The 23,618-nt window shown below is 33.1% G+C and overlaps 1 protein-coding gene across 3 annotated transcripts in view; it reads right to left on the bottom strand.

Annotated features, from left to right (window-relative positions):
* Nucleotides 1-23,618, bottom strand: part of SMC4 (structural maintenance of chromosomes 4) — a 34,049-nt gene that overhangs the window by 8,414 nt on the left and 2,017 nt on the right. For all 3 annotated transcript variants that reach the window (XM_082458377.1, XM_082458379.1, XM_082458378.1), the window contains 15 exons: nt 23,163-23,341; nt 22,592-22,783; nt 20,862-21,038; nt 14,160-14,324; nt 13,759-13,886; nt 13,144-13,284; nt 12,328-12,478; nt 10,431-10,595; nt 8,668-8,901; nt 6,676-6,861; nt 5,517-5,678; nt 3,337-3,562; nt 3,172-3,251; nt 2,153-2,305; nt 896-1,022 (listed from right to left, as the gene is read on the bottom strand). In XM_082458377.1, the coding sequence (XP_082314503.1) occupies nt 896-1,022; nt 2,153-2,305; nt 3,172-3,251; nt 3,337-3,562; nt 5,517-5,678; nt 6,676-6,861; nt 8,668-8,901; nt 10,431-10,595; nt 12,328-12,478; nt 13,144-13,284; nt 13,759-13,886; nt 14,160-14,324; nt 20,862-21,038; nt 22,592-22,783; nt 23,163-23,341 (2,466 nt within the window). The remainder of the gene's footprint in view (nt 1-895; nt 1,023-2,152; nt 2,306-3,171; nt 3,252-3,336; nt 3,563-5,516; nt 5,679-6,675; nt 6,862-8,667; nt 8,902-10,430; nt 10,596-12,327; nt 12,479-13,143; nt 13,285-13,758; nt 13,887-14,159; nt 14,325-20,861; nt 21,039-22,591; nt 22,784-23,162; nt 23,342-23,618) is intronic.

Here is a 23,618-nt window from a genome sequence, read left to right as displayed (position 1 = left end):
AAAAAATTAATACAGCTATATATTAATATTCAATGTGCCCAGTGGACATCTGTCTGCTTACAATCTTTATACCTCTTTTTCTTATGGAAGAAAACACGACCTCATTTTTTGAACATTTGGATAATTGCTCCAATTCCAGTCCATCTAGTTCTTTCCGATGAACAATCAGTATTTGCCTTCCTTTGCTCATGAACCAGACTGTAACAAGGGTCTTTCTTGAGGACATGATGAAGGCTCACTGTGTTTGCTGGTGTCCCTAAGATACTGTGCAACTCACCATTACCTCCTCGTGCAATAAGATGCACATCTACCTATGTTTAATTGAAGCCAACATGGAAATAGAAGCAGGGGTGCTCAAGTGCATGATCAGAGGATTTTAATGTCAAAGTCAATTCTGACTATGAGGCTATGAACGAATTCCCTTTCTTGCTGTAAGATTTTGGTAGAACACTTATATGTTTATATACAAGAAGAAAAAGTTCTGGAAGGAAAAATGTGTTTTCTCTAAGCTCTCAAACAAAATAACTTACTATCTTGAAGGGTCCTTAGGAAGACTGGGCCAAAGTATACAAAATATAAAATTAAAAGCATGGGTATCAGAATCAGACTGCCTTGTTCCTGAATTCCTATACCACCACCATATGCTATGTGACCTTGGGCAAATTATATAAACCATTCTGTGCCTCCGTTTTCTTATCTGTCAAATGAAGTACTTAATAGTACTTTATAACCTTCTGAGAAATAAAAATAAAAACCATAAAACAGAGTGGTCACTTGTCTATAATAGATGAAATCTACTTTTTATTCTACAAACTGCTATCTTAAACATTCAAAATATTACAAACCTGTTTTTGACCACACAGGAGGAAAAAAAGGTGTATATCCTTAAACATACCTGTCTTGAAAGCAGTCACATTTTCTTCTAGCAATTTCTGCTTTTTTTGGTCAGGGGCTGTAGCAAGTACATTAGCTTCAAGTTCCTTAACTTGGACATTCAAATATTCTTCTTGCTCTGATAAACGCTACAGAAATGTTTTAACATTCAAAATTGTTAGTATTTTAAACTTACTAACAATAACATTTACTTTAAACATTCTGAATTTAAAAAAAAAGGTACTTAAAATCTTTAAGAAAAAGACGAAAACTAACAAGAAAGGGCAGAAAACACGAACAATTAATATAAAAATCGAAAATGGCCAACAAAACGCATGAAATGTATACACTCATTATGAAGATAAGTTAAAATGCTATTTTTTAGTATTTACATCAGAGTAGCAAACTTACAACAAACTGAAGAGTACCTAGTGTTCAAAGACTTGGAAAAATTATTTGCATATGCTACTATTAGTAAATGAATTAGAACCATCTTTTTGAGAACAATTTGGCATTATGCAACAAACGCTTAAAACACTGTACACATACTGGGTAATAATTATAGTTTTAGAACTCTAACCTAAGGAAATAATTGGATGAGTGTATTAAGGTCTGCCTAACAAGGATATTTAAAACACAGCAGTGTACATAGTCAACACAGAAAAATATTTATCAAATCGTGATATGAACAAAATATGCCAATACAATTGCAGACAAAGTAAATTACATTGGCTTGGAAAGAAAACCGTAATTAATAAGTGAAGAAAAGTTAATAAGACTCATTAAAAATCCATATGCAAATTTAATATGTATATCAATATCTACCACATACATAAACACATACATGCAAACTAGACACACTAAAAGTTGAAGGACATACATAAAAATTTAAGGTGATAATCTTTTGGGTATTTTCTAAAAACTGTTTTCTGATTTTGTTTTTTAAAAGAGACTGTGGGCATGTATTACTTTTTCATAATTAAGAAAACATTCCACTCTGAGAAGAGAATGAAATAAAGGGTCACAGAGCTGCTAAGGGAAGACACATTTCTATGGAGTACAAATGGAAACCAGAAATAGCTGTGGCTGGAGCAACACTGTGACAGGGCGTTTATCCATTAGTACTCAGGGAAACAAAATCAACAGATGCGCCTTACACCTAGAGACCCAGCCTCCTCCTCCCCCCTTATATTTTAAAATTATAAGCAAACAGCAAAATGCTTCTGCCAAATTGCTGTTGAATTCCAATAGTTTCAGCTAATACTGATTAAAAAAGTACCTGGATGCTTGCAGTAAACTTTTCTAGTGTATTCCTCATTTCTCGTTCACTATGCCTTAACTTAACTACTGCTTCTTCCAGTTGTACTTTCTGTTCCTGAATTTGCACTGCTTTTTGAGAGTCTCTCTGCAACTGTGATTCCATTTTATTTACCTACAAAGAAGAATATCAGTGAAATAAGTTTATTCCAAGAGTCATTTCAGATTAACAGCAACTTATGAATGAAGAAAACCCAAATTTCTGATCTTAAAGACTAGAAACAAACCAAACAACCCAGTTCCAATTCCAAAACCTAAAGCTTAGGAGATGGTCAACTAATTTCTGCATCATAGAATCAGATGAAAAGACAATTTTAAGTGTTGTATAGTCAACTACTATTACAATGAAGGTATACTATGCAAATATTTAACTGGAAAAATATAAACTATTTCAAAATATGAAAAAAAATCAAGCCACAACTCTTCAGAAAAAGTTAGGTACCCAGGACATCCAAGTACATATTTTTAAGGAAGAAAAAAGTATAGTGTTCTGAGGGTGATAATGGAACAGAGCAGTTTTTCCTGAGCATTTTGACATTCTCTTATACTTCTGGACATATAAAATATTTTGAAATAAAATTTGGAAACATGTATCAGAAGTCTTTGCTATATTTACAACTTAAAAGAATTATGTCAAAATAGAAAAGATAATTATATAATACATCAGTAACTATGTGAAGAAACAAATTAAATGTCAAACAGTAAGTAAATGGTTAAATAAACTATGATATGATCCAAATGTCATAACAGAGAAAGATATATATGTTGAGCATATATTTTTAAATTAACATACTTTTAGAACTTTAACAGGTTTCATATAAAATCCCACAGCTTATATACTCGTCATTTAGAGAAAAATTCAATCTGTTAATTGAAAATTTGATTACAGTACATTTAAAATAGCAGAATTTTACAGTATGTTACATATCAGTAAAGCTGCTTTAACAAAAATGTCTTGACTATAATTTTGTACACACTGACCTCTTCTTCTGAGATTTCAACAACAACTGATGAACCCATCCTTCCTTTCATTACTTTGCTTCCACCACCAGTCATCGTACCTGCAGAAGAGAGGAGAGAAGTCAGACTTAGATGTCTCCCCCAACAAGATTAAATAAACTCAATGGCAGAGAAAAAAAACATTACCTGACTGTTCTATGATTTGCCCCTGTAATGTTACCACTCTCCATCTTCTATCTTTTTGATATGCTACTCTTGTGGCTTGATCCAAGTTGTCAGCTACTAAGGTATCCCGTAAGGCAAAGTAAAAAGCTTGGCGAATTTCCTCATCTTTTACATTTACTAAATCAAATAATCGAGGAGTATTTTCAGGAGTGTGAATTTTGGTCATTTTCTTTGTCCACACTGCCATCTAAACATAAAAAAGAAAAATAATATATATATAAAGATATCGTTTCTGTTAGGTATCATTTATAGAAGTAATACACATGTATTAAACATAAGGACATGTATACAAAGTTCTGAGTATCTACATAATTATTAGTTTACTGTTATTTTAAAAAAGAAGTTTGTAAAACTATCTCTATTCACAGATGACATGATCTTATATGTATTAAAATCCCGAGGAATCCATACATTAAAAAACTATTAGAACTAACATGAATTCAGCAAAGTTGCAGAATACAAGATCAATATGCAGAAATTAATTGTATTTCTATACACTAGCAATGAATAATCTGAAAATGAGATTAAGAAAATTCCATTTACAATATACTAAAAACAAAACAAAAACCCCAGGACACTCTTGGTATTAAAGAACAAAATGAAAGGACTCCTTATTTTAAAGCTTACAACAAAGCTATAGTAATCAAGACAGTGTGGTATCAGTGTAAGGACAGACATATAGATAAATGAAGAGTCCAGAAACCCTTACATTTATGATCGGTTGATTTTTGATGAGGGTGCCAAGAAAATTCAACAGGGAAAGAATACAAATGGTGCTGGAACAACCCGATATCCAAAAGGGTAGAGTTGGACCCCTACTTTACACTATATTATAAAATTAACTTAATATGGATTAAAAACTAAATGTAAAACCTAAAGCTGTAAAACTCTTAGAAAACAGAGGTAAATCACCCTGCCATTGGATTACACAGTAGCTTCTTAGATATGACACCCAAAATACAAGGAACTAAAAATAAATAAACTGGACTTCTATCTAAATTTTTTGCTTCAGAGGACACCATCAAGAATGTGAAAAGACAGCCCACAGAATGGGAGAAAACATTTGCAAGTTATGTACCTGACAAGAGCCTTGTATCCAGAATATATAAAGAATTCTTACAACTCAACAGTAAGACAAACCAATTAACAAATGGGCAAAGAATGTGAACAGATTTTTCTCCAAAGATAAACAAATGGCCAATAAGCACATGAAAAGATGTCATACAAAAACCTGTGTACACGAATGTTCATGGCAGCATTAACCATAATAGCCAAAACATGGAAACAACCCAAATGTCCATCAATTGATGAATAAACAAACTGTGCTACATCATATAATGGAATATCACTTGGCAGTAAAAAGGAATGAAGTGCTGATACACATGTATGAGCCCCACCCCCCGCAAAGAGAAGAGAGGGAACTTATTTATTTATTTTTGGCCACACCACGCGGTGTGCAGGATCTTAGTTTCCTGACCAGGGATTGAACCTGCACCCCACAGTGGAAGTGCGGAGTCTTAACCACTGGACCGCCAGGGAAGTCTCAACATGGATGACCTTTGAAAACTAAGTTAAAGAAGCCATACACAAAAGGCTACATAGTATATGATTTCATTTATACAAAATGTCCAGAATATGTAAATCTAGAGACAAAAAGTAGATTAAAGGTTGCAGGGGGATGGAGGGGTGGGAGAATAGGGGTAGTGACTCCTAATGTGTATGGGGTTCCTCTTTTGGGATGATGAAAATATTGTGGAATTAGACAGTGGTCATGATTGAACAATCCAGACCATGTGAATGTACTAAAACCTGCTGAACTACGTATTTTAAAATAATGAATTTTATGGTTGTGAATTGTATCTCAGTAAGTGTTTTTCTTTCTTTTTTTTTTTTTAAAGTAGTTATTGATGATGGAAGTTAGAAATGCAAACTACCAGTCACTGTAACACTGGAATGTATATTCCTTTAGGGGAGGCAGTAGAGGATTTTTTTTCACAACCATGTAACCCCAGAGCCTAATATAATCCTCAACACCTATCAGGTGTTCACTTAAATAACTATGAAAAAAAAAAGCTAGGATTTAAAATCAAAAAACACTTGGCACTTAAAAACTAAATTACAGGTAGATTATGAATACCCACCTTATCCAAACCTATAAAGGTTGCAACTCCAATATTCTGTCTTTTAAGGAAGTTTACACATTCTTGGGCCGTATCGATAGAATCAACAACAATGTAGTCTAATGCATGACAACAGGATGAAATAGCAATATCATATTTTTCATCAATTGCTCCTAAGTCCCCCTAATAATTGAGAGGAGGGGGGGAAAAAACCAATGCACAATCAGCAAGGAATTAGGCACAGGATCATTTTATTAGTATTTCATATAGATTTTTCAAGTTGCGTTTAACTGAACTATACCTACATATGGTTTTTTTTTTTTTTCTACATATGGTTTTAAACAGTACAAAAAGGGTACACAATGAAAAACTGAAGTGTTCCTCACATTCAAACTTTCTCTTCTGCAAAGGCAATCACTACTGGAGTTTTTAATCTACCTTAAAAAAAAACTTATGAAAAACAAACAAACAAACAAAAACTTATGGATATACAGAGTTTGAATTTTTAATGAGCACAAAATGAGAACTGTTTTCACTGCATGTAAATGAAAACGTATAATGTGAAGATTTGAAACCTGAAAGTATTATAAGCAAAATAACTTATAGAATAATAAAACTGAATTATTGAAAGCCATTTAAGATTATGTAAATCTGCTTCTCAGTCTATTAATAAATTAGCTATCCCCATTTCCTTCCAGCCACCTTCTAGCTGGCCACAGCTCCCTTCCTTCTTCAGGCTCAGGAGCTCAGGCTTCAGGTACCCACTATTCCTAGCCTTGGGTTTTGACATCATCCCTTGTTGATTTTCCTAAACTCTAGCCGCAACATTTAGTATAATGGTATAAAACCCAGAATATAATTTATCAAGTTCTTATTTTTTTAAAAAAAGGAGTTTGTTAAGTTTATCATTAGAGTTGGATCATTTTCTTAAAATGACTATAATTATACAAAATTTAAAAAAAACCCCAAAACTATCTGTAACATGAACAAATCCATACCACAAAGAATTTTATCATGCCTGAGTGTAAGAGCAAAATGTTTAAAAATGAATGTCCTTTACAAGAAACAAAAGTAAATGTTATTTTATGTACAGAGACACTTAATATACAGTTAAGTCAAGGTAAGAAAATTATAATATCTGAGAATAATGTATAGTCATTTACAAATAAATTTACTTTACCAATCTTCCATATATTCCTGGAATTCTGCCAGATTTTTTTTCTTGAATTATTGCATCAAGGACTTTCCCCCTACTTCGATTCATTGCTAAGGAACTCTTCGCTTCTTCAACTTTTTGGAAAAGATCACGAACCAAACTTTTGAAATTTATTTCTTCTTGTGTAAGTTTTTGAAGCTGTTTTTCTTTCTAAAGGTGAAAGTAAAGAAAATGAATCCCAGAAGGTTACACCCTATCACAGTATAGAATTAGTTGTAATACCTAAAAAAAGAAGGAAAGGCCAATAATCAACACTTGAACCAGGACTAAGCTGTCACATTGCAACCGTTGGTTTGATTTTGAAAAATATGGGTGGGTTTTCTGTTTTAAAGGGGGCATAAATTATTTGGGTCAATAATAAGGAATATAAATGCAATATAGACCTAGGAGCAGTGCACTGACTGTTAGAACTAGAAGAGTTAGGGTTGTGGAAATCCCAGTTTGGCACCACACAGTTACGCATAAATGTGTCCTAATTCTTATATTCTTACACTAATCAAAAACAGACCTCAATACAGGACTCTAGTTATAGGTGACTGGGCAGGGCTATGATTACACTGTGCCTTGCTTTTTAAATAAAAGGAGATTTAATATATAGTATTATATCTAATTAAATAAAGGAAAACAAAGAACAAAAAAAGCATAGCTCTGAAATGAAGGAGAGCATGATGAGTGAACAGTACTATTGCTAAACAAAAACGTCAGGCTGCTAACAAGAGGAACCACACACATGCACACAAAAAGCCTAATTCTCAGTTTCTCAATCTCCAAGTTAGAGCAGCCATTTTTCTAACTGACATTCTCCTTCACTTCCTGGCTTTAAATTATTACCTCTATCACCAGTCATGCTGGTTTAAAGTATTGATAAAAGCTCAAGTTACAGATGTAATTTATCCAAAAATAAACTGAATCATGAGGAAGAGAGAAGTAGTCACTGAATATAACTTAAGTTTACATTTAAATTCTACACGGCCATGAAGTTCTCTGATGACCAAGCGGTGTGCATTTACTAAAATGAAAAAGACTTCATTTTCAGTGTAATTTCTCCCCAAGCAGCATTTTCTATTGCCATCTTGCCTAATGATGCTTTGGAGATTAAAGTTATGAAATTCCTTAGACGTCTAATTCACTCAAGGATAGCAGAGGACATGGATGAGCTAATAAGCCAGATGTCTTGATCAGTTTAACAACTTGCAGTCCCAACAAAGAAACTACATTCATAAATTCAAAAACAGAAAAAAATACACTAAGATAGTTGATGTGCATATTTGTTCACACACACACTTACACTTATTTGTGATTTTCCTTTACCATTGCCGAAGTTGTCTACACTTAGATTTAGGGAAACAAAAAACTTTCTTTTGTTTAAATTTTTACCACGGGAAATAATGGTGGCGGCAGCGATATTATTTGTTGTTTGACACTTGAAGGGAGAACGCAGCTTCTTGATAGTCTCGATTCGTATCAGATAGAATACTGAACTATTAACCCCATTCTTTTGGGAAAGATTACACTAAACAATAACAACAAAAATGTCTATGTACCAGTCACTTAAGATGTTGAGATCAGGACTTCCCTGGTGGCGCAGTGGTTAAGAATCCGCCTGCTAATGCAGGGGACACGGGTTCGAGCCCTAGTCAGGGAAGATCCCACATGCCACGGAGCAACTAAGCCCATGCGCCACAACTACTGAAGCCCACGCACCTAGAGCCCGTGCTCCGCAACAAGAGAAGCCACCGCAATGAGAAGCCCGCGCACCGCAACAAAGAGGAGCCCCCACTCGCTGCAACTAGAGAAAGCCCATGCGCAGCAACGAAGACTCAGCGCAGCCGAAAATAAAATAAATTAAAACAAAAGATGTTGAGATTAAAAAAAATATATGTATGTAAATATAAAAGTAAATAAAACTAGGGTTCATAAACAATGTTCAGATGAAATACAGAAGAAAAGATTTACCTCCTTTAGTTCACGTTCAGTTTGAGGGAGTTTTGCCTCTATATCTCCAATTGCAGCTTTCCTTTCTTTGAGAGTCTCAGAAGCTGCCATTAGAGCTTCATTGGCCTTACTTAATTGAGACACTGCGGTATTATGACGACTGAGATAGATATCAAGTTCTGATTGGGCTACATCCATCTTTGAACGTGCTTCATTTACTGATTTGCTGAAATCCATAAGTTCTTTCTCTCGACTCTGTTAAAATATGATAGACCCCATTAAATCCGAAATATATGTGTTTTCAAACCTAAACTGAAATGGAAACCATACATTTTGAATTTAACTTAATAGATTCTACAAGCACAATATACAGAAATAAATCTCACAAGTGGAATGGACTAACAGTTTTTGCCTAGTTGTGAATGTTCATGGTATATAAAGTCTTTTCCCAACTGATTTCACAAGAGCTTAACGAGGTAGATACCATACTAATATCTAATATCTCAATTTAGAGATTAAAATGACAAAGAAAGAGTGGTTGAAAGAGAACCAAAATTTGGATCTGAAATCTGGATTCCATGGTCTTTCCACATTATCTTACCTAAAACGGTAAGGTATAAGGACTACTCAGCAGAAAGTTTCCTCAAGTATATTTATGTTGGAAATCTTTTTAAGTTTTAGAGGTAAGGTGAGGTAATCCCCAACACAAGTCATAATTTGATGAGTGAGTAGAAATTTTGGACTACTGTAGTTGACTGTGTAGAAAGGATCTACTTATTAGAATAATGGAACAAGAAAAGCCCTTACAAAAGCCTAACCCCTTTATTTCACATACAAAGCACTGGCCCAGTAATACAGTATGATATTAGAACATGTCCATATTTCAAAACAGAATCAATTTAGTCTGTAAAGAAACTCCAAAACATTTCATGGAAGTATAATTAACAAAGGTCTTATGTAACTGACTTAAGTAATGTAAGTCAATTCAACTCAATTACTGTCATCTATTAAATATCTATTTAACATGCTCAGTGTTGTCTAAAAGGCTGTGGTGAATATAAACAAAGATAGCTAAACTCTGTACTTATACTCTTGTTGGGGAGACAAGACATATCAATGAGATAATCTCACACTCTAGTTTTAGTGAAGTGCTAACATAATGTAGTAGCTAATATTTATTAATTCCTTACTTTCTAGGCACTTTATGTAAGTAAACACACGTTTTATTTTCACAAAGATTCACAAGATGGGTAATATTTTCTTCCACATTTTGAGGAAGATAACTTGGAGACATAGCCTGAACAAATTCAGAGATATAAGTGATTGACCTAGGATTTGAGCCAAGAACTGACACATGAGTTATGGTTTTAAAACTATTACAGAAGAGCTACAGAAGCAAAGAAAGGAGATGTCATCTATGGTTAGTGTGGTCCCAAGCATTTATAGGTAGTAACCAATAAATTACCAAGAAAATAATTTAAGAGAAGATGAAAAAGAAAATTTGATGATGAATTCAATGTGTAACGAAGAACTGCACATAAAACAAAGTATTTGATGAGTATTTTCTTCTACCACTGTAAGTTCTCGTTAACTTTTTTTTAAAACGAGAAAGCAAAAAACAAAAAAGGGAAAGAGTCTAGGCTGACCATTTTTAGGAATGTTAGATATTAAAAGTCCAAACTTTTTCTTCTAACAGTTCATTTTTTAATATTACTATAAAAACGATCTTCAAGATTAAAAAAAAAAGCCACCAAAATATATGCCAACCAATAAAGAAATCTTACTTCTTTTTCTTTCTGAAGCCCTTGTGTTTCCTGTTTAAGGCTATCCATAACTTTCTTTAATTTTTCTTCTTCTTTTTCTTTTTCTTTCTCAAGGGCATTGTTTCTAGTTGTTGTCTCAGTTATGATATTCTCACTCTTGGCAGGTATACTTTTAAATTCTTCAACCTAAGATTATAAAACAAATTAAAGTTACTAGAAGCACGTACCTTTAGGCTATCCAACACCATCAATATTTGGCTTATTTAAAAGCATTTCTCAGGATCTTCTAGATCTTAGCGGTTTTCATTGTAATTAGGTTTGAAGCAGCTAGCTTTAGCAAGTACTTCCTTAACCATCTGCTGCAATTTCTATGTTCTTTCAGTCTAATGGTAAAACTAATTCTACGAATTCCTGATTCCTTATGGAAGACAATTCTTCCTCGCTGAGCAGTAGATCTTCCTTCTGCTCCAACTGTAGGCTGTAATTATCCTTCTTCACCTGTGAATATGGTCTGAGTACATGGAATTCCCTAAAGTACCCTTCAAAGTACATTACAACTTACCACAAATTACCCATACACCCCTAGTCTCCCTCAAATCCTAAGATCTTTCCCAACTTTACCCTTCCAGAGTCACCACATAGGACTAATATTTTATTCCATTAATACCTTCCAGTAGTAATCACTTTTCCACAGTTGATGCCTAAAGGCTAATTATCTCTACTACAGTTACATTTGGCTTAATCTGCCCAATTCAGGGGTTTCTATCAAATCCATGCTATTTTGTTTATTCTGATTATCTATTACCAGAGAAATTAAACATTTCCAAAAATGGTGTCCCTCAGACACTGATTCACATAGATGTGTTACTGTACTGAGCATAAAGTATTTTGTGAACAAATGCATTTGGAAAAATGCTTACAAGGTAAAGCAGAGCCTGTCTTATAATTACCATGTAATTATATGGTACAAAACTTTTTTTTTTAATACATTTATTATTTTATTTTTGGCTGCACTGGGTCTTTGTTGCTGCATGTGGGCTTTCTCTAGTTGTGGCGATCGGGGGGCTACTCTTTGTTGTGGTGCGCGGGCTTCTCATTGTAGTGGCTTCTCTTGTTGCAGAGCATGGGCTCTAGGCGCGTGGGCTTCAGTAGTTGCAGCACGCAGGCTCTAAAGTGCAGGCTCAGTAGCTGTGACACACGGGCTTAGTTGCTCCACGGCATGTGGGATCTTCCTGGACCAGGGCTCGAACCTGTGTCCCCTGCATTGGCAGGCGGATTCTCAACCACTGCGCCACCAGGGAAGCCCGGTACAAAAATTTTTTGAGGGGAGGGGCTTTATGTGTCTCATCTATTAATATCTGATTAAACTATGAATATAGTTTGAAACACCCCAAATTGATTGATTTATTAGTCTGGCTCCTAGCAAGTTAGACATTCTGGTCTAAACCTCATCTTTCTTTTTTTGATACCTCAGTCTAGCTAATCAACCACTTGCTGTAAATTATGAACTTCCCCTTCCCTCCTTTTTAAGGGGAAACTCCTGCTGATACTCTTAACTTGATTTCTGCAGACAAAGGTACTATTTTAAAAAACCTATGATATGTAGCCAAAAACATCCTTTTAAATCATACACTCTAGGAAGAAGAAAATTATTTTGTCACCAAAATAGAATTGCTGATTTGGTAAATATTTTGCCAACAATGTATATCAGAAACATAAGCTCTAAAACTCGAAGTCAATGGATACAGGATTTCCCTTTGGGGAAAAATCAGGTTGAGATAAATCCTGAAACACTTAACATTCAGAATCCCAACGCATTCTCTTAGGTAGTATGGGGTAAGAACATTCATGAAAAATAATAAAAACTACATGTGATATTCAGACCTGAAATTTTAAGAATTTCCCCCCTATAACTTACCTTTTCTTTATCTTTTTGAAGTTGTTTTTCCAGTTTTCTGGCTTTACTTGTAGCATGTTTTAATTTTTCCCTAACTTGAACATCTTCCAAATCTAGTTTTGTAAATTTTTCTTTGTTCTCCTCAATAAATTTTGTAATTTTGTTCAGCTTCCTAGCAAAGTAAGAAAATTCTCAGTCACTATTTTGTATATTCTGATATTTCAAAGCCACCTTATATACCTTGCCTGGTTATAAATGTACCCAAGTTCTTATAAGGTAGGATCCTGTTTCAAGCTGACCCTCTCCTCCACCCATATTTGAGGGAGCTGTTAAAATGTGTGACTATAGGAGTTATTTTGTCCTTCTAAGCTGGATTGGAAATAATGACTATGATGTCTAGGTATAGAAAAATTTGACCGTAAAAAATAAGCAAAACTCATTTTAAACAATAAAAAAGAAAACTGCATAGGTAAGGGATATTGGTGTCATTGAAGATTGATATGAGAAAGGTAATGAGAAAACTTTAAGACAACTAACCTGTCAGGTTAAATGCTTATGTTTGCTATGATGTTTTGTGTTATTATGTTCTGCCACTAGGGGGTAGCATCCTGCATTATTTTAAGACCAGTGTTGGGCACTCTAATCTGTGATAATCATCATCAATTAGATGTAGGTCAATTAAGTTTTTTGTTTGCAAAAGGAGACCATTTTATATGCTGGCAAATGTATTACATGCATGTGCTGGCAGTAAGTTTATATACAGACACACACACATACATGCAATAAAATGTAATTAAATAATCTAAATACTTTTAGTACTTTCCAAAAGATTATTACTTCTCTACATCTTTTACATCTTTATTCTTAGCTTTCATTTCGTTTGACAGTATATTGCTCTTCTCATTAATTTCTTTGGTATCTTCATGAATTTTTTCCTTTTGAGTCTCCATTTCAGCAATTCGTTTCTGCAGATCATAACTAGAGAGAGGAAAAAAAAAGCTATCAGAGATCCTAAAATACCATTTCTAAAATTCTCTATTTTAGTAAAATCAGCTGTTTCTAAAGTATTCTTAACCACAGTCAATTAACAATTACCTAGGATTACTGACAGGGAAGGAGGAAACCAAGCCAGGGTCAAGGCTAGAATTAGGAACAAAATAGGCTCCATATAAACAAAATTAGATCTTCTATTATATGAATTCAAAAGAATGTATATGTAAAACTATTAAGCATAGTAATACTTGTGAACCCACCTCCCAACTTGAAGTAGGATACTTAAAAGTCAACTTCAATACTATGGTAAACAACTCTAATTTAATGAATTCATCACAGAAAACAACTTTTAGAATTTTTTTTAACTTCGGTCTTCACATTTCTCTAATATGGGAAAAGAGAAGGGCTTAGACTTACTGTCAGAAACTAATACAAGAATTGATAAATTAAGGTACTTACATGTAATATTGACAAACATGATTCTTTTTTCTAAATATTTCATTTTCCAAGGTAAGAAATTCAATGGCTATGTTTTTCTCTCCTTCTAAGGCGTCCTTTTCCTTTTCCACCATCTTAACTCTGTTTAACTACAAAAGTTAAAAGTGTAGAGATTGTTCATATGAAGTGTATTTGAGCAATCTGAATTTAAAATATGCCAACATTAGATAAAAAACATATAAACTACATTAATATAACAATGTTCCTCTGAAAAGCCAATAAGAAAAATATAAAATTCAACCTAAAACACTAAACTTTGCCTGAATAATTATGACTATAACTTGAATATCTGGCTCAGTAAAATTAGTTAATACAGAAAACATTCTGGTTTACAATACAACTAAAGTCTACAGAAGATTCACCTTCTCTCCTCTGTGTTCATTTAATATTTCAAATCTCCGACACAAGACTTTAATAGGTTCATTTAGCCGTCCACAACCAATTATGTCTTCTAAATATTCAAGCATACCCTCATCATGTTCAGTCTGGCCTTTTGGTTTCATCATAGCAATTTGTTCAACTTCACCCTTTAAAAAAAGTAATATTTCACACTCATTGCATATGTTTAGCTACATCAACCTTAAGTGAGAACTAGAAACAATGAACAAATCCAACAGTAATGAACAACTAAATGATTTAAATCAGTGGCTTAAAAACATTTAATAAGATAAAAGTAAAAATGTTCTCTCCACTGATACTCAAGAGTTTTAAGCAAAATTCAGCAAAGTATTCATACAATCTACAATTAAATCATTGTGGCAACATTTTTAACTATTAACAACAGAATTATAGCTCCTATTCTAAAACAAAGAATTTTCAAAAAGACCCTTCATGGTTAAACTGTAGTAGGAATCCTGTCCCAAGATGGTTAGTATCATTAAGGTTTCTCTATAAACCTGGTGTTATGAGTTCCTCAGCAAGCACTGGGCTTCGTAAGAATGTCTCAAACTTAATGCTGTAACTTTCTAAAAACAAGACCATTAAATGAAAAAGGAAATATTACTATTTCTCATGGTAATAATATTAATAGAAGAAATCCAACTGACTGGAAACTAAAGATCCTGGTACATACAACATTGGAAAACTTTTGCTTGCAATCATTATTACAACAACTTTTGAACTGTAATTAAAATCTTAGATTAACATTATATATTTGTATTTATGCAGTTTAATTACAAAGAGAAAAGAAGAAAAAAATCCACAATCAGTAACTTTCAAGGCTGACTGCCAAGCAGCCATTTAGTTTGATGGGGAAGAAAATTTTGTCTGAACAATGCTCAGGCAAATTGCTGCTACTCTACTTCACACCAGTAGCCTGCTTGTACTCTATTATTATTACAACAGAAGAAAAGGGAAAAATAGAAAAAAAAAATACCCCTCTATTTCTGCAAAATAGCAAAAACTGAAAAAAATTTTTTAAAATTATATATTAAAAAAAGCATATAGTCTTTCTCAATTTAAATATCTACAATATGTATTTACGAATGAACCTTAAAAATCTGGGGTAAAACTTGCTAATGACAAAGCGTCATATTTACCAAAATCCTCAACATAATTTTACAAGGTAAAAAAATTTAAAGATAAAAGAAAGGATAAAACAGCTCATTTTAAAATCTACTCATTAGGGACTTCCCTGGCGGTCCAGTGGTTAGGGCTCCGCACTTCCACTGCAGGGGGCATGGGTTCGATCCCTGGTTAGGGAACTAAGATTCCACGTAAAAAAAAAAAAAAAAATCTACTCATTAAAGGGCATAATTTTAAACATTTTTTTACAGATGATCACTTTTCTGTACTTTGACAACAGGACATGATTATAAAATACAAAGTGAAATGTTATCCGAAGAGCCTGTTATTTTTTAGATTTCTCTGCAACCTTGGGTATGTATGTATTAGTTTTAACTAAATATTAGTGTTTAAAATATATAGCTATTTATATAAAATGTTTTATTCTGCTTTCAATTATCAGTTCTTTCCAAATATTTTCACAACAATTTTAAGTTTCAGACAGGATTTAAGCCTGGAAGAGTGTCCAAAGCTTTGGATTACAACAGGGACTCCAGCCACTGAAGAAGCCAAGAGACTTATTCAGTTGTTATCTAGACAGGGTTTATCAACAGCAATATTACTGACATTTTGGGCTGAATACTCTTTGTTGTGGGGAGCTATGCTGGGTATCACAGCATGTTTAATAACATCTCTGACCTCTACCCACTAGATGTCAGCAGCATCAGGCTTCCCCCAGCTGTAACAGCCCAAACTATCTCCAGACAATGCTAAATGTACTGGGGGTGAGGATGCAAAACTATCCCCAGCTGAGAATCACTGATCTGGAGGTAGTCAGTTTAACTCTTTTGTATTAGTGTTTACAGTCCAAATATCTGACACCTGATAGTCTAATATTCTACCTAATTCAATTTGAATATCTGAACACTTATCTTAAGAAAAATGAAAAACCATGCCAAGAGAACTTACATGTCTGAGTCAAATCACTATAAGGTATTATTTAAGTATACACTTTTCAGATAACCAGAAGTTATGATTTGGTGTAAGAATGATAAAAATATTCCTAAAGGCATCACACTTTTCCTGGCCAAATTACTTGTTGAAGAGATGGAATACCACCATTAGGAGACTGCCTAGCTTTGAATAAAGCATAGTGGTTGCTTGTTTTTGGTTACTTGTTCCTCCCTTTCCAATTAAAATGAAGGATATACAGCTCTGATTTCTTTTCATTCTAACAAGGTTGCCCAGTAGAAAAAAACATTTTCAAGTGAAAGACAAGGACGTTTATGAATCAACATAGTTCCACCTCAAGTCCCATATAACATTCAATTTTATTATATGGTATTCATTAAAAACAAAAAAACCAGTTATTATCAGATTAGCTCTATTGAATCAACAGGTTATTAGAACATTTAGGCTTCTACCTGTCACGTGACAATTAGGACTGTTGTGGTATTTCAATGACAGACAACCTGGGACCTTTCTTGTGGTCCTGTTCCTTGATGTCCTCTGCCTTACTACCTGCTACTATTTGTTTTCTTCCTTCTTTTTCCATTTTGTGTCATTTCATGTATAATCTGTGGGTTGACAGTCTGCTTAGAGGACCACTCATATTTCAGAAAATGTACCTATCCCGTGTGAAATTATAGAAAATAGTTTTAATTTAGGGCAATGCCTTCAACACATTTCAGAAATAATTTTAAAGCATCAACCTGAATTTAAAGTCACCTTACCACTCAAAGCTCCAAATCACAAGTAGTGGTAGCATGATGAGACAAAAAAAAGTTTCAAGTTGCTATAATGCTACCATCTGAAGCTGGCAAAGTTTTGTAGGACTCCACATGGTTATTTCTATTTTCTATAGCTTAATCATACTAAACAAGGTTTTAAACAATTGTTTTCACTGTTGTTTACTAGTGACTTCCTATGTTTTAATTTATATTCACACTATATCAGAGATACTAAGCAACTGTGGAAATACCATCTGTGGTTTTTTAACGTAACATAAGAATAGCAAACATACTTCAAGAGGATATTTATAACATCCAAGGCCTAATCCATAACTTACTGAAGTGGATGGCAAACCAGGGTATTGTGATTCATTTATAGCATTCCTCAATAATCTAATTTACAAGAATACACCTTAAAAATCTAAGAGGAATGAATAGGTACGATGCTTTTTTATCTTTACCGAAACAGAATCCAAATTTTAGCAAGCAAGAACCACAGGCAACTGAAGTATAGTATATAGCTATAACAAAGCTTTTTTCCTAATAAGACCTGAAGGTTTAAGGTAAATATGGGCATTTGAATCAAAATTAAATGGCCCAGATTTACTAGGCTTTGAAATTTTATTTTGCCTTGGTAATATTTTTATTTTCTCCATTTTCCACTGTAATGTAAGTTATTGTTCTTTCTCTTATTCTGATAAATTTTATTCTAATTGCTCTTTGTGAACTAACAGAGGGCAAGAAACCAAATGACTGAGGTTAGTATCTGTCTAAAGTAAGTGCATAAACAGAAAGGACAATGCTTTAGGAGGCAGACTGCCGGATATCTATTTTGGATGCTTAGGGGTAGTTTCCTATTTTCTTTCATATAGTTGAGGCGGTTGAACAAGACACTTTTGGATAACTAAAGTACTATTGATAAAGCTAAAATTCTTTTGATATAGCACAGACTTATTTCTACAGGCTAAAAGACCAGAATCCAAATAAGTTTATATGTTATGCCAGGCTTAGAAGGAGTATACTGAAAAGAAAAAGGGAGAGATGACTAGGTAACAACTCAGATCTCGGTTAATCCAATCACCAAATTACTAAACAATAAGAAAAAAATTTTGGTTCTTGTTTTAAATCTCAGTTTAGATTTTATAATATGAAGACAAAAAGCATATGAAGTTGAAAATTGTGACAAAACTAGCTACCCATGAAATGCTACACAGAGCTAACAAAACCCTACTTGTTTACACTGATAGTTATAACAATGGGACAACAGCTCCCGAACAAGGTATATATAAACAGGGAAATGTACAAACATAAAAAGCATAACGGCCAATTATAATCTAACACTTTTGGAAGGCATGTGTATAAGTGCCTCTAAGGACAAGAAACGGAATTCTACCATTTTTGTATCATTTATAGCATCTTAGCATACAGTCAATGATGAAATTTTAAATGACTTCAAATACTAGAAATGCCTACTTGAAGACCCTACTATACCATTATAAATACTTAAAAAAAAAAAAAAGTTTACCCTTATGGACTTCTAAACTTTAGTGCTTTTTAGTCTTAAAAATAAGTTTTCACTTTAGCTGGATTTATATTACTTAGGTTGTTAATCACTACCACTGGCCAAACAGCCTATACATTTTATTCAAAGTAATCACTTATGTCTTAGATGATGATATTCTGATGTCTCCAAGTTCCCAGCCTCCCAAACCACAGCTAGTTTTTAAGATGTTATTTAGTGGGAGATAAGGTAATGAAAATTGCATTCTTACTTACCTTCAAATGCTTTAAATCTCTAGTGCAGGAGTCTAAGATTTTGATAAGGAACTAAATAAAAATCCATAGAAACCACTGTCACTTTCCCTCAAACTTTTAAATAGGGCATCATTAGTTCTATCTAGTCCAATCCCTGTTTCTTCTTCCTAACAGGTGAGTTTCTAAGGTTCTTATCTGTAAATTTAATCAAATGGAATTCAATTTGTTAACGTGGGAAGTTTATCTCGGTATTAAAAATGATTTAAACAACGTAACTGTTAAGATAACATAAAAAGGTTGAGATTATTATGAGGACAAACGGCTTAAGCATCCTGGGCACTTAAGAAGCACATATTTAATATAAAGTTTACAATTTAAAAACTACTCTTATTTACATCTTTGGGAAGTTACTTTATTTAGCTCCCTTTATTTACTGAATTATGTATAGAGAGGCAATATCAAGGGAAAAAAAATCACCCTTTCAAGGGTTAAAACGCAGCCTATTTTGATGAGTCTATGCACAGGTGTAAAACTTTGATTAATCCTGCGTGACAGTAAATAAACAGCAAATATAAGATAAACACAATGATAGGTTCCTGCAAAATGGTATCACTATCAAATTTAGTATTCTAAAGGGGCATCTTTAATCCATAATTAACCAAATCAAATCCCAGAATACAAAAAGTCCATAAAAGTTAAATCTGATTAACACACACACACACAGATTTAATCCCACATTTATGTAAATTCAAATCTTATTTAGAAATATATCTGCTGATGATTTCCCAATATCCATTTTAAAGTAAGTTTGGGTTATAGAAGTATTACAAATGAACTGAAGATATTAACATAAGTCATCCCAGAATATTTCTTTACCTTCTACATACACTATGTACGTCTAAAAGTAACATTTTTTTTAAAAAGCAGTTGAAGAATATAGACTAAAATGGAAATAGAGGCTAACACTTTATAAGTTTCTTACGGGGAACACTCAGTCATACTAATCAAACTTTTAGTATCAAACCAAAATTCCCAAGTTAGTTTAAAATCAGTAGTACAGGACACTAAAGAATATTAGCAGCTATTTCTATATCACAATATAGTTTTCCTCTTATTATGCTCTTGGTGACTGTAGGTAGGACAAAGGAAAAGAAGATAGCCTCAAATCAAAAGGGAATTTTAATATGTCTGACAAAGCCATGTTTTACACTAAGAACTTTTTTGAAAGGTAAGACATAGAGAAGATAAGGAATTTTTCTTACCAAGCAACGCTGGTAGAAAATATCTTTACTCAAATAAAGAATACAGGGTTTCTAATAAAAATCAGCTTAACACCAGGTACTTAATTTTATATCCCTTTAGAAAGACTTTAAAAGCTGTGATACTTAAGAATGAAATATCAGTTACTTTCTGATCTTCCAGTAGAAGTGGTTCAAGTAGGCCATTTGAAACACAACAAAGAGCTTGAATAAGCTTTTAATTGACCATTCTAAGCATTAAAAAAAAAAAAAAAAAAGTTAAATCAGTTAGGTGCTCAGGTAAATTTGTGAAACACCAAGTACATAGAGTTTTTTTCTTTCGAGTATATAATAGTAGAGATGACAAACAAGAACAAAAGTAAAGGAAAAGAACTATTAAAAAATAACAAATCTCATTTAAAATGTTATCTTAAAGAGAAATACAAACAGAAATGATAAATAGTTGCTATGTCCCTGTCACGCTAAAGCAGCACAATAATATTGGTGTTTAATATTTATTTTACTACGCCAATATTTACGTGCTGCTAGAGCGGAACAAGTATGTCAGTCCATCCAAACATAAAATGAGCATATGATGATGAAATTACAGTTCTGAATGAATTTCCTTAAATTTCTAGAGCAGCAAATAATGATTCGCACCTTGACTGTAGTATGTAAACCATGATGTGCTGCTACAGTACTTTAAGGCCTCAAAAATACAGGATTCATCCAATAGGGAAAAATTCCTTACACTTTATTTTAAAAAAAGGAAAAAAGAAAAAAGAGAGAAAAAAAAAAAAAAGAACGAGAGAACCTCTAATATCTTTAATAAATTTACCTGTAAGATTAAAAATCTATTATGGTCCAAGTCAATTCCATGACTTCGAAGAAGATTTCCAACATCCTTAAATGTTTTCTTCTTCCCACTTATGTGATAAACAGAAGTATTATCTCTGTAGGCCGTTCTGGATACATAAAAGTTACTGTTAGGAACTACTTCATAATCATCCCCTTCCTGTTTTGAGGAAAAACAAAACCAGAAAACAATTGTTGGTATTAAGTCAGAGGTTTGCTCCAAATTTCACTCACTTCATACTGAAACCAATTCTATGGCTTAAGAACTTCAATTGAATATGCACATAAACTGACAATAGTTCTTAAAATTAATCTTAGCAAAGATTAGAAATAATTTTTCAAGTTCTTTGATTCCTTCCTCATAGATCACAAAAACCAAAAAGTCAAAGCAACCAAACAAACAAAAAAGAAAACACCCCACCTTCAAGCCTAAAAACATATTTGACTGAGAAAAGAATTGATGAAGGGGCACAAGAATCCCACTGTATCCAAAACAAACTCACCCAAATTATTAAACCATGTTGACAGATTACATTACTAGTCCATTAAAAAAAAGCTGCAAGAGATGATTTGAGGAAAAAGGAAGGAAGGTATAGTAGTGGGATGATACAGCTTAGTTCTTTTTCTTTTTTGGGTGAAGAATACGTCATTAGAAGGTAAAAAAAATTGCAAAGAATTGACAACTACTGAAGTGCAAATCTGCTTTAACATTAAAACTTGCTTTCCTTTAAAAGCTATGTCATTTTGAAATCGTGGTTTTTAAAATTTACACAAATCAAGTGTAATTAATAAGCAATGGAATCAAATCTGATTTACTGGCAATCTACTTTCCAACCCAAACTGTACAATAGAAAAGCACTAAGAAACAAAATTAAAATATATACCACCATGTAGATTTAATTAAAGCTGTTTATATTAAAATTAAAAAAAAACAAAAAACAAAACCAAAACAAGACCTAGAGGCCAAATCACATCCTCATTTCATTATGTAATTAGTTTTCTACTGGTGATGCTTGGGCGTCATTTTTAGGTTCCAGTCAGTCGTTTTTGAACCACGTATTTCCAAAGTTAATTATTAAATAGAAGAGAAAAAAAATCCCAATACCAACAGAGCCACGTGAATAATCTAAATAGGCATTTTACCTATAATTGTCTCCTCTTCTAGAAAACAAACATGTTACCTTACCCTTCCCTGTTTTAAAAGGGTAGTTTACTTCAAACTGAAGCAAAGCTCTTTCATATCACCTACACAGATGACTACTAGTTAACATTAAATTTAATGCGAATTGAAATAAGGGAGATGGTAAAGTTAGTCAAACTGTTAACATTTTCAAGTTTAGGTAACTTATCTGAAAGCAATAAAAACATAACTTTAAAAATGAATCCAAAATTTATAGTAAAAGAATGCTTACTTGGTACTCGGGATACTAAAACTGCTCAATGTTTTACACCAAAAAGGTAAGCATTATTATGAGCTACTTATAATTCATTTCCCTGGCTAAAAATTTCAATATTTTAAGTTTAACAGCCACTACCACCAATCCTCAAAAAGAAAATATGGTCATGGAGGTAATGAAATAAATATTCGTTCTGCTTTAACCATATACTAATTTTTACGAGCCAATTTAAGCCAAAAATAATAAAATGTGCAACGTATTGAAATCCTTTGTGTTCCTTACTTGAAGTTGCAAATAACTAAACAAAGCCCCTTACCTTATCAATTATCTTTTGAAAATGAACTTCTACAGTACAACTCTGAATATCCTTGTGTTCATCAGAATTGTGTATTAGAACTGAGAGTTTTTTAGATCTTATTTTTTGTGCTCGATAGCCAAACACAAAAAGCATAGAATCAATAACATTGGATTTGCCACTGCCATTTGGCCCAATAATACAGGAAAAGCGCTGCATAAAAAGAACAGGAAAAAAAAAAAAGTTAAAGATAGCTGTTTTCATATATCATGTCTCTTATATCACAAGCTTCAACACTTTAAATAAGACCATATTCTAATTTTAACTCAGACTTTTTACAAAATTCATTCTTATAAAGAGAAAATACTCCTTTCAAACATAAAACCCACCAATTCTATTCAGTGAGGAAAACTTTATAAAGAAAGGTACCAAAAAAATAACCAGATAAACAAAAGCTAATTTCAGTTGTTAAAAGCGTAAGAAACATACTGTATTTTTAATCAATCAGGATAAATACAATAACTACAAAATTGAAACATTTTGTTATAAAGACGCATTACCTTACAACGGTTATTTTAAGAAGGTCAAATACCTTATGGAAAGGTCCCAGAATTTTTTCCCCAGCATAGGATTTGAAGTTCTGGTTTACAATATGAGTTATCATAAGACGAGGAGCTCCAGCTTCATTGGTCATTGCTGGAGGTGGGGGAGGAGGGATGCTATTCAAAATCTCTTCTAAACTTCTATTATCTATTTCCTCACTTGGAGTCTCTAAGTCAGTCAAAGGAAAGGGAAAACAAGGGGAAAAAAGCCTGCATTAGTGCAATTAGTTCGGAGGACTACTGCCTGCTAATCTCTGGAGAGATGTTATTTATGAAACCTAAGAATCTGTATTTTCACTCAAACATAGTATTATCCTAAACTCACAGGGGATGAGAATCTTTTGGTTTGGTTTTATAAAAAAAGAAATTCTTGAAAGAAATGCCGCCAGTCACAAAATTCTATAGAAATATACCTTTTAGGAGCCGAAACACTACGTCGTCACGCA

This window comes from Balaenoptera physalus (genome assembly GCF_965194825.1).
Source record: "Balaenoptera physalus genome assembly, chromosome: 4".
In the NCBI taxonomy this organism is placed as follows: domain Eukaryota; kingdom Metazoa; phylum Chordata; class Mammalia; order Artiodactyla; family Balaenopteridae; genus Balaenoptera; species Balaenoptera physalus.
Note: the sequence above shows the minus strand (reverse complement) of the source record. Positions and strands in the feature narration are given on the sequence as shown.